Here is a 17,951-nt window from a genome sequence, read left to right as displayed (position 1 = left end):
ACGGCTGCACACTCCCCAAACCGGTCTCCCTGACTGCAGTGGGCTCTGTCTCCGCAGTTAGAACGAACATCCTAAAATACAAATCTGTCCATGTCACTCCCCTTTTGAAACCACTCCGTGAACCCCCAAGGTTAACAAGCTAAAGCTCTGCCTCCTGACCCCTCTACTCGCCACTCTCTCCTCGAGGCCCTGCCAGCCCCAAATGCCTCTTGTCCACTGTCCGTTTACACGTCTGCCCCTCACTCTCACTGGATGGTGCCCATGTCCCCTCTGTCTCTGTCTCTCCAGCATGTGGCACAGCAGACAGATGAAGGAGTGAATGAGTGAAGGTCCGTCTGACTGCTGGGAAGTGTGGCAGCGGGGATGGAGCAATGTCGGCAGGGACAGCAAGACTGGAAAACACAGGCACATGGAGACACCTTCTACCTCACTGAGCTTGGTACCACCGCAGTTTGTTTCCATCACACTAGGGCCTGCTGGACACCCATCCACACGTCTCTGAGACCCTGCACACCCCCAGCTGCCAGTCAGCAAGAGAATGACACACTGACCTCTGGTGAGCACGCCCACATCCCCGGAAACCATGCCCTTGAGGAACACAGAACCGAGAGAAAAATGGGCTCACCGGTTTTCCTCCCCAGAAGCCAGGCACTAGAAGTAGTGTTAAACTTTGGTAAATATACTATCTGCCTTTTCAGTGAGTTATTCACTCTGCCTGAAATGTCCTTCCCACTCCCATCCCATTCCTTGAATCTGCCATCAGATACGATCCCTTTCAGCCTTCAAGGCTCAGTGCCAGTGTCCTGACTCTAAGGCAGAGAGAGTCTTCCCAGGCAGTCTTCGCGTGGCCCCCAGGTCACCGTGGTGTGAGTCTCCATCTAGACTGCAGCCTCCCCACCATCCAGGGAACTAGGGTGTGAACTTGGGTCTGAAGGATTCCAAGTACAGTGCTCTTAACCACTCTGCTACTCAGAGCATCACCTCCTCTGGGCCACTGGCTCCCACCCAGGCATCACTGAATGTTCTTTGGAGCATGATCTCACGTCCAAAATGCACAGAACCCAGACTTCCCTCGTGGCACTGTGGTTAAGAATCCGCCTGCCAATGCAGAGGACATGGATTCGATCCCTGGCCCGGGAAGATCCCACATGCCGTGGAGCAACTAAGCCTGTGCACCACAACTACTGAGCCTGCACTCTAGAACCCGCGAGCCACAACTACTGAGCCCGAACACCTCAACTACTGAGCCCACATGCCACAACAACTGACGCCCACACACCTAGAGCCCGTGCTCCACAACAAGAGAAGCAACTGCAATGAGAAGCCCACACACTGCAACAAAGAGTAGCCCCCGCTCGCCACAATTAGAGAAAGCCTGCATGCAGCAATGAAGACCCAATGCAGCCAAATAAATAAATAATTAATTAATTTTTAAAAAATGCAGCAGGGCTGGGTTCCATCCCTGGTCAGGGAACTAGATCCCACATGCACGCCGCAACTGAGAGTGCACATGCCACAAATACGGAGCCTGCCTGCTGCAACTAAGACCGGTGCAACCAAATAAATAAATAAAAATAAATATTAAAAAAATGCACGGAACCTATTCAAAATATGCACCGGTGAGAAATTACAGCCACAAGTTACTGGGAACTTAGCATATGCAGGCATTGCCCTGAGTTCTTACACGCCCATTGTAAGGTGAAAACTATGGTTCCCCCATTTTACACATGAGAAAATTGAAGCATAAGGAGAATGAGTAACTTGTCCACAGTCCAAGCTAGGAAGGGTGAAGCTGGGACTGCACCCAGCCTTGCCAGACTGAGCCCGTGCTCTCCAGCACACCGGGCAGCACCAGCGGGCCTAGCAGCTGGGCTTGGATAGAAAGTGGGCTGAGTCAAGCACAGAGCGTGCACATTTTCAGCACATTCTAAGAACAGCAGTTCCCCCTTGATGCTCCACGTTAAAACTAATGACAAAAACAATTCCGACGTTCAAATTGGTCTCTGAGAAACTGTTGGGCCTTCAATTCCACAGGCTGGGAGGTGGGCATAATGACAGATAGATTTGGTAGGTAAGGCTGAGGGGAAAAATGCCACCCTGAAAATGTACCCTCTCCCAAGGCTGCTGCCACCGGGACCCCTCAGAAAGCCCTCCTTCACAATGCAGCCCCCACCCTGAGCCATGGCAGCCAGGAACCCACCCAGGCCTGCAACCCAATCCACTACGGTGGGGATGGGGTTCTAGGCCACAGCTAGTAAGTTACACACAGCTGTGAGCTATTATGCTATAAAGTTGTATCTGCGTTAACTCGCCAGTTTTTGATAAAATTGGTCACTTGTTGGAGTCACTGGGGAACAGGGCAGTTATGGTTCCATATTTGCTAACTTCCATTTTCCTTGCTCTCTGCCAATCCTTAACTCACCATCTCCCTGGCTTCCTCTAAGCCCTGGGCCGATGCTCTTGCGGTCCCCCTTGCAGAAATGAGCAGAAGCCACCGTTCTACCCTCAGTTATCAACAGCAGTTGGAAATCTGAATCTTCAAAGACTGAGCTCACCAGACAAAACCCTTGCTTTGGGGGAAGTGGTTACACCGCAAAACAGGCACCCTGGTAATCACGTCCCCTTACTTGGTACGCCCTCCTTGGCAATGTGCCTAAACTTGGCCAGATAATGTTCTGCTACAGTGCTTCTCCTCTCATTCAGTCATTCATTCACTCTTCACTCATTCAACACACATTAACTGAGTATCTACTATGTTCCAGGCACTGGGATTACAACAGGGTCTCTCAGGATGCAGCCCTTCCGAACCAAGTGAGCATGAACTCCTTCTCTGCCCTGGTGCTTCCAAAGACCTTTGGGAGAAGCCAAGGAGGGAGGCCCACCTCCATGTGTGAATGGTAGGAGGGAGAGAAGAAAAGGAACTAAAGACAAACAGAACTGCAAAGAAATGCTCAAATTTAACTAGTAGTCTGCTGGTTAATAGTAATACTGATATTATTATTTTAAAACTGTTATACGTATATATGATGGGATAATGCAAAAAAGTAATTATTTATTGTTGTTAGGAACCAGAACTGTCAGTGTAAAAGAAAACATATAAAAACCAAGGGAATTAAGTTAACAATCCTGGAATGTTAGGTTTGAATCCTGGAATGTAAGATGGAAAGATCAACATTGTATTGGTCGTGTTTCCACACGATAAAGTGGTATAACGAACAATCCTGAAATCTCAGAGGCTCACAATGACATTTATTTCATGCTCATCGGTCAGCTGATCTTTGCTGGGTTGGCTGGGCTGTGCCAGGTTAGGCTGGAATTCAGGCTTTGGGTCGGGGTCAGGTCATCTTTAATGTCCTCATTTGGGGACTCGGGCTAAATGCACAACAGCTATGGGTCCCTCACAGAGAGTGGAGGTTCCGAGACGGCTGGTGAAGCTTCCTGCCTCTTACTGGCTCAGCTCACCACTTGCATCCCATCACTTGTGCCCAAGTCACGGGCCAGGCACAAAGTCCATGGGGTGGGGAAATATACACCACCCGCAGGGGAGTCATGACAAGGATGAGGAGGGAAGGAAGGATTGTGGAGAAATAATACTACCTACCCAATCATGAACTCATGACTTTTCCTTTTAAAAAAAAATTATTTCCTAGCCCCGTCCACCAAAAAGGCCTAAAAGCAATGGCAATCCAGTAGCAATGAACATCCTCTCACCCAGACTGCAGGTTTCTAAATACTACCCTCCACTAAAAGAAACCAGGACCCCTGAGGGAATGCCTGATTCCAGGTCTTCAGCAGGAAATTAGCGTATCTTGTTGTATCAAAGAGCAAGGAAGCTATCAAAAAATAATGGGATCAAGGGGCTTCCCTGGTGGCACAGTGGTTGAGAATATGCCTGCCAATGCAGGGGACACGGGTTCGAGCCCTGATCTGGGAAGATCCCACATGCCGCGGAGCAACTAGGCCCGTGAGCCACAACTACTGAGCCTGCGCATCTGGAGCCTCTGCCCCGCAACAAGAGAGGCCGCGACAGCGAAAGGCCCGTGTACCGCGATGAAGAGTGGCCCCCGCTTGCCGCAACTGGAGAAGGCCCTCGCACAGAAACGAAGACCCAACACAGCCAAAAATAAATAAATAAATAAATAAATTTATAAAAAATAATGGGATCACGTTAAAAGGATACAGGAGATGACATTAAAGGGCTCCCATTGGTTAGAGGTGGGATAATTTATGCATCAAAAAGAATAGTGACTACAACTGACTGAAATGGATTCCCAGCCCCACTCTAACCCTATGGAATCAGAATCTCCAAGGATAAAGCCTAGGCATCTGGATTTTTTTTTTACGGAGCTCCTCAACTGATTCTGATGCACAGCCAGGGCTGAAAGGCACCAGGTTTCCCGATCTTCTGGGAGTCCAGACCACTCACAATGCCCATCTTGCTCTCACATGCTGGCCTCTGCTTCCTGTAAAGTCTCATCTACATCAAACTTACAAGTGTCCCTTATACATGTGCTTCCGACTCTGGGGTGGTCCAGCCATAAGGTGGCAGACATCATCAAGGGGAAAAGTTGCAGTTTTCAGTCTGCTAACAGCAATAACAAGAGCAGAAAAGCTGGGACAGCTCCCAGGGTGCTCCTTTTAACCACAGTTTTGACAATGACAATGAGTAACAAACTCTCCCGTCTTTAGCGAACATATCATAGATCTAAGACATAAAGGTTTAGGGTTTCTCCAGGTACCTCGAAGCAGTTCATTCTTAATCCTCACTCTGCAGCAGAATCACCTGGTCAGCTTCTATACAAAACACAGCTGACTGTGTTCTAGACTCTAACCCAGAGACTCAGATTCCATGGTCTAGGGTGGAGTCCAGGCACCCCTTGTCTCCAAGGCTGCCCAGGTGATTCTGATGTGCAGCCACGATTGAGAACCACAGCTCCAAGCCGGTCTTGAAAGCAAAACATCTCCACCTTAATGTCTTGTGACAACTTGAAACGAGATATGCCCTGGAAGAGGCACCTTCCGAACTGCAGTGCCCTGGGAAAAGTCTCGGTCTGCCCCTCCTTGTGCCTCTGAAGAATTCCCCATCCCTTCCCTCCTGCAGTCAGCCCGAGCAGCCACCCCAGCCTCCCTGGGCTCACAGCAGGCTGGGCTGTCCTTCTTGATGCTCAGGACAAAGAATAAAGATCCAAGCGTCTAAACTGCTCCAGATCAAAGCTAAGCAGAGAACACGAGCAGAGCTAGATTCAGCTGAGAACTAAGGCAACCATCGCACAACTACTCCCCCAAGAGGCCCCAAGATGTAGTGTGTTGGGTTGTTTTCTGTTTTTGTTTTTGTTTTTAATTAGAAAGAATGTGTAATCCCACATTAGAAGAAAATAGAAAAAGACTGGAAGTCAGCCAGTTCAAAAAAGCAAACATAGTTCTGCCCCCCCAAACCTAATGAATACAACACACACACACACACACACACACACTCACACACACACACTCACACACACCCAAATACAAATCACTGCCACGTCTTCACACAAATGCTGAGTGCAGCTACCAATACTAGTTTTCCCCTGATTTGTAGTGGGTTGGATGCCAGCTCTAGGAAGGCCTGGATCCTTTGTCTGGCTTTGTATTAAAATATGCTGTTCTTCTCAAAGTCTGTAAGAAGAAGGGCATCATGTTAAGAGTGGTGTTCTGGAATTCACACCATAGTTTTGACATATCACCCACCCACACCCCTCTTCTCTGAAATCTGCACCCCACTCACAAGGCTGGGTCCTCTCAGCTGTTCTCGCTCATCTTGGCCACCTACTCCTGACCTGAGTCTCTGAACCAGCACCGGACACGGGACTCAGCGGGGCTGGACTAAGATTTGCGGGTTCAGGTGTGGAAGGTGGCTTCCACGGCATCACATAAATATGGGCCCTTCGGGGAGGCCAGGTTGGACCACAGGGGCAGACAGGACAGAGGGCAGGAGAGAGAGGAGAGGGGAAAGCAGAGGAGAGGGAAAAGCAGAGGAGAGGCAGGGGGCAGGGAGCAGGGAGAGGGCTTGCGTCCTGCCCGGCTCTTCAGGCTGCCTGAACTCCATGCCACAGGTTCTGAAAGTGCCTCCTTTATGCTTGTAACAAATTCTTCTTCTGCCTCTTCAGCTACTCGAAATGGATTTCTATTACTAGATAACAAAACCAGAACCCTGACTAAAATAACTGTAAAGCCTCGTTATCAACTGCTAAACATTTCCAGGGATTTTTTTTCGAAGACTAAAATCAACTTTTTTTTTTATTGAATATGCTGTTTCTAAAAATATATGTATGCTTTTAACATGAATATGTATGTGTTTTGCTGCGGCAACTGGCTTCAAAATCAGAAACAAGGCAACCACCAGAATTTGGTATCAACAGAAAGAAGGCTCTCTAGGAAACGTTCTCTCCCATCTCTGTCTCAACAGTGAGCATCTCCAGCAGAGGTGACCTGGGCAAAGGAATCAGTGTGGCCAGGCCTGACTCAGGTGTGAAGGCGGTAGGCACCGACTGCCCACAGCCCTGCCAGAGGGGGCCAAATGCAGTGACATCCTCTGGAGAACCTAAACACCTGACTCAAAGAGTGAGCACCTCTGAGAATGGAAAGCTCCTGGATGCTCTCTTTAATGGGGGCTTAAATCAATAACATGAGTTTATAGAGACTTTAAGAGAGAAACCAGGAAACTGAGTCAGTCTAACATGGCCGACTAAATCCTCCCCTCCCAGCCCCAGCATTAGTAGCACAGTGTAAAGGACAAGGTACAGACCTCCGGCTGGATGGCTTTAAACACGGGTATGTCCATTAATGTGATCTGGCTCTGCAACAAAAGAGAATCGGGGTTAGAAAATACTGGAAACCAAAAACAGCTGTCATGTGACTTTGAAACTATACAGAGTAATAAAGTAATAAAGTTGTAATAAAGTACAACGCTTAGAAGTCGTACTTTCCCCCTTGAAATGAAAATCAAGATAGAGTAAAAAATTGGGTAAATTTTGAAAATGCCTCGCCCATTCCTTCCCTCTTCATAAATCTTGATCCACCCTTCCTTCTCAAACATGAGACGAACTTCCAATTTAAGAATTGAGGGACTTCCCTGGTGGTCCAGTGGGTAAGACTCCGCGTTCCCAACGCAGGGGGCCTGGGTTCACTCCCTGGTCGGGGAACTAGATCCCACACGCATGCCGCAGCTAAGAAGTCCGCATGCCGCAACTAAAAGATCTCGCATGCTGCAACTAAGTAAAACACAGCGCAGCCAAAATAAATAAATTAATTTTAAAAAAAGAATTGATAATAGTAGTTTGGAGGGTGGGAGTGAAAGTAAGGGGAACATTTTAAGTTTGGATATTTTCATTCTATTCGATTTTTTGTTTCAAGTATGAATTACTTTTACAATTTTAAAAAGTTGCAGACACCATATTATAAGTTAGCACGCTAAACAGAGACACTATCTATTACTGTAAATTTAATTTTTTTTTTAAATTGTGGCTTATAGAAAGTGTACGTTTCTTCTGAAGCCTAAGCCTCCTCTAAATTATACGGTAAAGTGCTATTCAAGATGCATCCACAGACCAGTGTTGGACCACGAACTGTTTATTCCACCAGCCCACAATGAGATAATTACGGAATTTGAGAGCAAGCATTTGGAAACTTTTATAGCAATCCCCATGACATTTTTATTGTATTTTTTCAAAGTATCAGTCCTTAACTGATTGGAAAGGAAAAAACTGGTCCTTTATCACAGCTAGCTTGGGAAGCACTAGTTCTGTCAACAGGGAAAACATACATCCAGTTAAAAATCTGCTCCCATCGCTAGAAGCTCAACAGGTGACAGTAAGAGAAAGCGTCACTGCTGACAGTTTTGCAGGCCAAGGCATGGACTGGGCTGACTTCACATGACCTATACCTATCTCCATATGTCACATGGGATGCCAGGAACCAGTTAACAGATGCTTCTGTGACAGGCCAGGGAAAGGAGAGATGAGAGCTTCTGGATGCCCACTAATAAGAGAAGACACCTGTCCGTTGTACACAGGGCATCTGGGAGGACACGATGCACTTAACAGACGTGGGCTCTGGAATCCACGGGGCTTGGGCATGTGTCTGGACACCATAACTTAATAGCAATATTCTCTTTGACACATGACTTTAACCTCTCCCAGTTTCAGCTGCCACATCTAGAGTATGGTGACAATAATCCCTATCTAATAGGATCGTTGTGAGAATTCACGGCAAGAGGTACAGAATGCCCGGCACCTAACAGATGCTCTCTCTATATACGTGTATGTGTACATATGTGTGCATATGTGTGTGTGTGTGCACATACACGTACCAGGCATTCTGTGCCTCTCGTCTTGCATTTTCACAAAGATCATATATATGTTTACATATCATAATTTTTTTGGCAAAAGAGGAGTCACATAGATGGGCTCATGTATTGGCATATGAACTTATGGTTCCTGCCCAATACATGAGCTAGGAAATAAGAGACCATTAATTTGTTTGAACATCCATGCTTCAAAGTTGCTCTAAAAAATACTTAAAGGAGGCTGTTACATCAAGTCAGCAAATACTGTCACGAGAAAAAATCTCGTGTCAAGAATACATTGGAGAAAAATGGCAACACACATGGTATGTCAGCTGTAACCACAATCCAGGGCTTAGGTGCAGAATTGTGGTCACCTCTTGGCACAATTTAAAGGTGGTCCAAGATCACTGGATTTCTGGGAAACACAGGATGCAGGCCAAAGCATACCATCCCCAGGGCTGAGCAGGAGATGGAAATAAGCAGGTGGCTTCATCCCTCCAAGGGGCTGGTGCTCGTCATGGGCACCAAGGTGAAATGCCTCCACTAACAGAAGCTCAGCAGAGAAGTGGATGGCACCAGGGAGTCCGAGCTCTTCCACCTCTGGGTCCACCCACCTGTAGCAAGCGGGCCCTGAACGTCAGCACAACGTGAGTGGTTACTATGTGCTGAAGCCCGCAGGCTTGTGTGAGTGGCCCAGAGCTACAGGGCCCTAAGCTCCGTCCCAGGCAGTGCAAACAGACTGGCATTTCTCCTGCCAGACCCATGGAGATTGTTAGCCAAGTGCTCCTCACACGTGGATTAATTCTGCCATCCTGGGGAACAGAAAGGCCTTGTGAAAACAGGAGATTTGAGCTGAGAGCTCACAGGGCCTTGGAAATCTCTCCCGCAGTTCAAGTTAACTCCCAATCCGGAAGAACCGGCAGGATGCTTGCAATGTCCTTTAGGAAAAGAACCAAAAGTCTGCTAATATGAAAGTGAGAAAACTTCCTGTCCATCCTGCCATCAGTTCTAGGGTTTGCTACTGAATTTCCAAATGATGTATTAAAATAGTGACTTCACATTTCATAGTTTTTTGGATGGTCCGAGTTTCAAATATTCTGATTCCCACTCAGACCATAAATCAGAAAATGTGTGCAGGTATTTTATTCAAGACAAACCACAACAGAGGACACGAGACTGAAAATAGAATGGTTGGTCCCAAACACACATCAGAGGGTTTTCAGAAGAATCTCTCCTATTTCTATCTTCTCGATTCTGGCCAAAAAAGATGCAGTGTCCAGAGCAAGAATACATAGATAGATAGGTAAAATCATCAGATTATAAATTTCATGTCATTTTACTACAAAGCCAAACACATGTAGAAAAGGCTGCTGATGAGCAATCCTTCTCCAGAAGTTGGAGGCAGGCAGTTTTACCAAAAGGGAGGATGTGGGTAGGAGTGGGGACCAGAAGGCGAGGTCAGGTCCTGTCCCTTTTCACAGCTGGCTCCCAGGCTCCTAGGGGTGTGGCACAGCCTCAACAAAAACACAAGACAATGAGGCCCTCGTGGTTCCTGCAGTGGTGAGGGCACGTGCCTGTGATGAGGACACTCAGGAACAAGTCTCTTAATGGCTTCTCCTTATTTTCGAAAATAAAGCCTTAATACGGGATGTCCAATTAAGCTAGTCACCTGGCAATGCCTTCCTTCACCCTAACCCCTTCTCCCACCTCCTCCCTCCTAGCCCAGGGACCCCTACAAATCCATGCTTTTTAAGGAAATGGCCAATCTCCACATATTACAGGACGTTTCTGTAGAGATGAAGCCTTCAGAATGGAGAGACCTAGTGGATCATGTCACAATACAGCCGGACAGAAAAAGAGGTGGTGGTTTTATGTGGATAAATGACAGCAAATTAGCCAAAAAGAAAACAAGCTGGTTTTTGCATATGCTGAATGTAGTGTTTTTCCCTCTAACAGTGGCTGACTAAATCCCCTCTTCCCAGCCACAACCCTATAGCATAAGGCTCTCCCTGAGTCCAAATAAACAAAGAAAGCTGTTGGTAAATCAGTGGTATGTCTTATAATAGAAGATATCTTTCAATTTGCATTTAGATCAATCCAAATGAGCCCCAGGAGGGCTCACAGAACAAAAAGTAATCAGCTCCAAAGATACATTCCTGCTTTTACTCCCAGAGCTGCTGTGTCTGACAATTTTAGAATCATAGTCAAGGAAATGCAAATTAAAGAGGAAGACACCATTTGTGGTCCATTAGTGCCATCACAACTAATGGGACTACGAGTTGCTCTGTTCTTTTTGGAAAGTAATCTGGCAGTAACCCATAAAAAGAAACGTTCTTAACATTTTATTTATTTTTTAATGTCAAACTTACAAAAAATTTGCAAGAATAATATGATAAACTCTTTAACCTTTCACCTAGCTTCATTATTAACATTTGGTCTCATTTGCTTTATTTTTATGTATATAATTATATATATATATATAAAAAATTATATATACACACATTTTTTCTGAACCATTTGAGAGTAAAATACAGATATTATGACTCTTCACCTCTTAATCCTTCAGCATTTTATTTCCCAAGAACAAGATGATCCTCTTACATAATGATAAAATTATTATACTTAGAAAATTTATCATTGGTACAACCGTATTATCTAATATACAGTCCACATTCAAAATCTGCTAATTATCCCAATACTGCCTTTTATAGCAAGTTTTTCTTCATCCAGGATCAGGCACTACGTTTAGATATTATCCCCTAAAAATTGAAATGAGCATACTGTTGACACAGCAATACCAATTCATACAGAAAGAAAAGCACTGGTATATAAGAGGATTATAGAGAGAGAGGTCTACATTTAGATACAGAGATGAATATAGATGCTTACTGAACAATTATTTGTAGTAGTAAAAATCTGGAAGCAATCTAAAAGGCCATCAGAAAAGGAACTTGTTGAAAAAAATTATGGTACATGCAGACTCTGGCATATTATGCGGCTATTAAAAATAGAGAATTAAATCTATACATATTGATCTAGAAGAATGTCCATGATCTGCTGATGATAAAGACAAGTTCCTGCTTTGCTTTGTGCTCTGCTTCCAGCCACTGGGGAGAAGGACTGAGGTCTAGCTGCAGAGCACCCCACTAAAACTATAAGGACCTCTGAAATGATCTTAACCCTTCTGACCATAAAATGACACACACTAACAGAAAACCACATTAAACAAATGCATGGTTTGATGACTTATTATAAGATGAACACCTTATAACCATCATCCAGGTCAAGAAACAGCCACCCCAATCGATGGCAGAATGGACCCCAGAAATGTGGTATATACACACAATGGAGTATTATTTGACCTTAAAAAGAAAGGAAATTTTGACACATGCAACAACATAGATGAACCTCAAGGATATTATGCCAAGTGAAATAAGCCAGTTACAAAAAGACAAACAAACACTGTATGGTTCCACTTATATGAGATACCTGGAGTAGTCAGATTCATAGAGACAGAAAGTAAACGGTGGGGGCTGGGGGGAATGGAGAGCTGTTTAATGGGCGCAGAGTTTCGGGTCTGCAAGATGAAAACAGCTCTGAAGATTGGTTGCACACTCGTGTGAATGTACTTAACACAACTGAACTGTACACTTAAAATGGTTAAGACGGTAATTTTTGTGTTACACATAGTTCACCACAATTAAGAAAAAAAAAGAGTTCCTCCATGTGCCTTGTCCCAATCACAAGTCCCTCCCTCCTGCCAAAAGTAACCACTATCTTGACTTTCCTCAAGTTTCTCTATAATTTTATCACCCAAGTAGTCTACCAAGACTATATCTTGGTATTGACCATTCTGGGTTGCCCCGGCATGACCAAGAACTTGCATTGAGTGCCAAGATTTATTTATTGGATCAATGGAATGTCACATACAAGGGGGAAATCCAGTTCAGAGTTGGGTCATCCTCCTTGTCATTGGAATGCTAGAATTCCTCAACTGAGTTATGAACTTGGTTGTGGGGGGGGGTGGTTCCAGCCAAGATGGAGTAACAGTATATTCTTTCAATATGTAGGTTTGAATCTTTTTTTATTTTGTGAACATCTTCTTAAATTATAGTTTAAGTATTTGTTCAGTTTCCTTGCCTTTTATTCTCCTCTTTCAGGGATTTACATTATCTGTATGTTGGATCTTCTTTGCTTATCATTAATATATGTCACCTTTTTTTATGAATTTCTTTCTTTCTTTCTTTTTTTGTGGCTGCATTGGGTCTTTGTTGTTGCATGCGGGCTTTCTCTAGTTGTGGCAAGTGGGGGTTACTCTTCGTTGTGGTGCATGGGCTTCTCATTGCAGTGGCTTCTCTTTGTTGCAGAGCACAGGCTCTAGGCGCACAGGCTTCAGTAGTTGTGGCTCGCGGGCTCTAGACTGCAGGCTCAGTAGTTGTGGCGCACGGGGTTAGTTGCTCCACTGCATGTGGGAACCTTCCCGGATCAGGGCTTGAACCCGTGTCCCCTGCATTGGCAGGTGGATTCTTAAACACTGCACCACCAGGGAAGTCCTATCACTTTTTTCAAAGTCTTATTATCTCTTTCTTCATTTATTTTGATCTTAAAACTTTTCCTCCCTTAAGGCGTTTTCTGTTATGTTTAACTATTCTTGTGTTCCTTCTAGTTCAACATTCATTTCCAAAATAACTTTTATTTTCAATGCTTTCCTAACTCTGTCACCTCATTTCTGAGATTTTTCTATTTCAGACTTATGTTGTTCATGTCTTACAGTGTGATCTTAATATCTTCTCTTAGCTTATTTTGAAATAGAAAGGTTATAGTTTTTATCTGTTTTATGGCATGTCTTTCTGGCATGCTTTCGTTATCTACAGGATTCTGTCCTTACTCTTTTTTTCTTATAATAACTTTGAAAGACTTGATATCAATCATTTTCTGTTGTTTATTTTTATGTAAAATTAGTTTTCCTAATTTTCTAGAGGGGAACATGGTTCAGGGTAGCTTTTCTAACTTCACATAGCTCTTCTTTTGGTTACTTTCATGTAGTGTTCAACAACATGCAGTTGCTTTTTGAGATTTCACACACACACACACACACACACACACACACACACACACACATTTATTTAGACCTCCTTTTTCCTTAACTTTCCCTATCCTGATCATTTTCAGTCCACTCCCATACTGAATTTCTCTTTGATATGAAGCCTTCTTCTGGAAGTGAGCCCTGGTTGGTTGGTCTCAAGAGCTCATAGGGCTAGTCCATAGATCTCTTCCACCCATCCATTATCTGAGTGGTCAAAATTCCTGTCAATTTCAGTTGGTATTCTCACATTAACCTGCCGAACTTTCCAGTGAACTCCTGATGGAAATTCTGGGGTTCTCCTATTCTCTAGTCTGTCAAATGCCCCAATACTTACTTCTGCTTTCTCTTATACTGAAGCTGATACTCTGCAGGTCTTTTTGATACTGGTGGAGTATCCCCAGCCATTTGTATTTTGGGTTTGATAGGGATAACTTGACACCTAATTTTATTGTAAATATTTCTCATGGGTTTCAGGGTTTGCTATCTAGTTGTTCTGGATGTTTTTATGTGGGGATTCAGGGAGAATAAAGAACTATGCTGCCGCCACCGCCATCTTCCCAGAATCACTCAAATGATTTTTTTACTGGACTCCTGTGTCTGGCTTTTTCCTTTCTTTCATATTATTAGACAGGAAACTAAAATACCAGGTGGTCTGGTTCAATTCCAACACCTGGCAGCTCCAATGCTTCCCCAAAGACCAAAGACTCCAGGGGACCTGGCTTCACATCTAAGCTGAAGACACGCTGGCTCTGGCAGGAGTAGCCAAGTGTTAGTACTGCACCCTCAGAGCATTCACTGCCCTGCCCTACAGTCTTCCCAGACTGGGCTGGGCTGAGCAACACTCTAGGGCTGAGACTAGAAAACCAGGCCCCAAATCTCACCAAGGGGTCTGGCTGGACAATGATGTTCTAGGCGCAGCCTAACTCTCTGCCCTTCCACGTGGGGGAAAGGGATTTTTAAACCTCATTATTGCTTCATTCCTTTCACGAAGCTAAAAAACACAGCTCAAAAATACAACAAGCAGGACTTCCCTGGTGGCTCAGTGGTTAAGAACCTGCCTGCCAACGCAGTGGACACCGGTTCGAGCCCTGGTCCAGGAAGATCCTACATGCCACAGAGCAACTAAGCCCATGTGCCACAACTACTGAGCCCGCGTGCTGCAACTACTGAAGCCCGCACGCCTAGAGCCCATGCTCCACAACAAATAGAAGCCACCACAATGAGAAGCCCGCGCACCGCAACAAAGAGTAGCTCCCGCTCCCTGCAACTAGAGAAAGCCCACGCACAGCAACGAAGACACAACGCAGCCAAAAAAAAAAATACAACAAGCAAACAAAGGCAAATAGAATATAGAGGCTAAGCCATCAGCCAGCAAGGTCCATGATATCTTCTAAAGGAGAGAGACACACTATAGTTTTGTGCCTGAGAGGACAGACTAGCACTACACCGTCTAATACAGTGGCCACTAGCCTCACGTGGCTACTGAGGATCTGAAATGTCGCCAGCACTCTAAAGTATAGAAGACTACATTGAGTTTTGAAGATTTAGTGTGAAAAAAGAATGCAAAGTATCTCAACAATTTCATGTTGCTTACGGGTTGAAATGATAATATTTTAGATACAGCAAGTTAAATAAAAAATATTTTTAAAGTAATTTCACCTTTTTTAATGTGGCTACTAAAAATTTTTAAATTGCATATGTGGCTCAGATTATATTTCTGCTGGTCTAGAATGTCAGAAGCCCTGGTTTTGTTTTTTCGTTTTTTTGTTTTTAATTTTATTTATTTATTTATTTATTTATTTATGGCTGTGTTGGGTCTTTGTTTCTGTGCGAGGGCTTTCTCTAGTTGCGGCAAGTGGGGGCCACTCTTCATCGCGGTGCGTGGGCCTCTCACTATCGCGGCCTCTCTTGTTGCGGAGCACAGGCTCCAGATGCGCAGGTTCAGCAATTGTGGCTCACGGGCCTAGTCGCTCTGCAGCATGTGGGATCTTCCCAGACCAGGGCTTGAACCCGTGTCCCCCACATTGGCAGGCAGATTCTCAACCACTGCGCCACCAGGGAAGCCCGGAAGCCCTGGTTTTAAAGCCCAGACAGATAATGCCACTTACTATCTGTGTGAAGAGGTGATTTTCCTCTCTATACTGGTGACAGTATACTGGGAGTAATAAATATAGCTAATTTGTAAGGCTGTGGTGAAAAGTAAGTTAGATTAATGCACGTAAAACATTTAGCACAAGACCTAGACAAAGTAGGTGTTCAAAAGTGGGAGCTGTCTTTGTTATCACCATCCAGCATTAGGTGAATAATCAGGAGATGAAGGTTTCAGACCTGGCTCTGCCCACATCTGGCTATATGATCCAGGTTAAAAAAAAACAATCTCTTAGATCCTTAGTTTCTTTCTTAGAAAATCGGGAGCTAATAATCTGCCGCATCAGGTTGTTCTGAGGATTGAATTCTTCTAGTCAACGTGTACTATGAGGGTGGCACTATTCTGGGCAATGGGGAAAGAGCCGTGAAAGAGTTAGATAAAGTTCCTGTCCTTTGGGAGTTTGCATTCTAGTGGAGGAGACAGACCATACAAAACACTATTACAGAATGTAATGTTGGGCAGTCATTAGAGATATGAAGAAAACAGAGCAGGGTCAGGGAAGCGTGTGATGTACAGATGCTACTTTAGCCCGTGAAATTCCTGTCTAAGGGCTGACATCTGAACACAGACTGGGAGACACGTGGGAAAGAGCCATTAGGACAGAAGGAAGAAGAAGCACAGGACCCTGAGGCAGGGGGATGCCATGTGAGTTTGGGGAAGAAAGAGGCAGCTGGCGTGTAGCTGGGGAGCACGGAGATGGGGCAGGAGAGGAGGCTTGGCCAAACCACGGGGCCCTGGAGGCTCGTGAGGAATTCTGGATCTCATTCTAGTATAAGAGAGCCTCTAAAGAGTTTTACACTGGTTTTAAAAGGATCCCTCAGACACACTGAAGGAGGTGACATATGTGCCAGGCTCAGCATGGCCTGGCACAAAGTAAATGTGGGAGCAAGTGATGGCAGAGCAAAAAGATGGGGCCCACTTAGCTCCATAGACCCCTGGAGGGCACCAAACCTGTTACAGCAAGGGGACCGGGAAAAAGTGGGCATGGCCAGAAATATTTCCGTGGTTCTGCAGAGAAATGCAGCCCTGGGCAGCGCTTGCAATCAGGTCACCCCAGAGCCGACGTCCTCCCTCCACCCTCAAAGTGCAAAAGGAAGAAACCAGGTCATGGCAAAACGAGGAGCCAAGGCTGCTCCTCACAACAAAGAAGCACAGGGTCAGACCAGCAGCAGCACACTGGCTGAAGGAAAAACAATTTTTTTAAATTTATAATTACAGAATTTGTTCAAATAATCTTGTCTATCATTGTAGAAAACAGTCATCATAAAAATACAGAAAGTACAAATAAACAAGAAGAAGAAAAATTAAATTCCAATTATCTAGAATCCTACAACCAGAAACTACAGTAAATAATATGTTTGGCTATATAGGCATCCAGATATTTAAGAATATGTAAACATCAAATCTAGACCTTTTCTTATGCAAGTATAAATATGTAGGTGTTGTGCATGCTTTTTAAAAATGGCACTATTCTCTGTAAGTTGTGATGTAACCCAGCGGTCCCCAACCTTTTTGGCACCAGGGACCAGTTTTGTGGAAGACAATTTTTCCACCAGGTGGGGATGGGGATGGGGATGGTTCAGGCGGTAATGTGAGAGATGGGGAGCAGCAGATGAAGCTTCGTTTGCTCGCCCGCCACTCACCTCCTGCTGTGCGGCCCGGTTCTTAACAGGCCCGAGGACTGGTACCGGTCCTCAACCCAGGGATTGGGGACCCCTGCTGTAACCTGCTCCTTTCACTTACTATTGATATATATTGTGTACGCCTTCCAAGGTAGTTAAATTCCTAGATAGACAGCTTCCTGTTTTTTTATCCTTCAAAGTTATTTATTATTTTGCTTTCATATAATTATATTATACATTCCTTCTTTAATTTTTAAAAATTTTTATCTTTATAGCAATGCAACAAGTATTAAAATAATTTTGTAATGCATCTGTAACCAAACAGGTACAAAGGTTTTTCTGCTCAAACAATTTTTCCAAACCAGGTATTATAATACACCTACTGAAAATATTTGTGGGTTTTTTTATTTTAAAAAAATTTTTATTGAAATATAGTTTATTCACAATGTTGTGTTAGTTTCAGGTGTACAGCAAAGTGATTCAGCTATATATATATATATATATATATATATATACACATATATATTCTTTTTTTACATTCTTTTCCATTACAGGTTATTACAAGATATTGAGTATAGTTCCCTGTGCTACACAGCAGGTCCTTCTTTGTTGTCTGTTTTATATATAGTAGTGTGTATATTTTAATCCAAACTCCTAATTTATCCCTCCCCACAGACATCACCCTTTTTTAATGCCACATGGTATTTCATAAAGAATACTTTATTCGGCAATCCCCTATTGTTGGATATACGGGTTGTTTCCAATCTGAGCAAA

At 44.3% G+C, this 17,951-nt stretch overlaps 1 protein-coding gene across 24 annotated transcripts in view; it reads right to left on the bottom strand.

The window, feature by feature from the left end:
* Positions 1-17,951, bottom strand: part of RALGPS1 (Ral GEF with PH domain and SH3 binding motif 1) — a 286,233-nt gene that overhangs the window by 222,321 nt on the left and 45,961 nt on the right. For all 24 annotated transcript variants that reach the window (XM_059925655.1, XM_059925657.1, XM_059925635.1 and 21 more), the window contains one exon: positions 6,782-6,832. In XM_059925655.1, the coding sequence (XP_059781638.1) occupies positions 6,782-6,832 (51 nt within the window). The remainder of the gene's footprint in view (positions 1-6,781; positions 6,833-17,951) is intronic.

The sequence above is a fragment of the Balaenoptera ricei genome, chromosome 6 (assembly GCF_028023285.1).
Source record: "Balaenoptera ricei isolate mBalRic1 chromosome 6, mBalRic1.hap2, whole genome shotgun sequence".
Classification (NCBI taxonomy): domain Eukaryota; kingdom Metazoa; phylum Chordata; class Mammalia; order Artiodactyla; family Balaenopteridae; genus Balaenoptera; species Balaenoptera ricei.
Note: the sequence above shows the minus strand (reverse complement) of the source record. Positions and strands in the feature narration are given on the sequence as shown.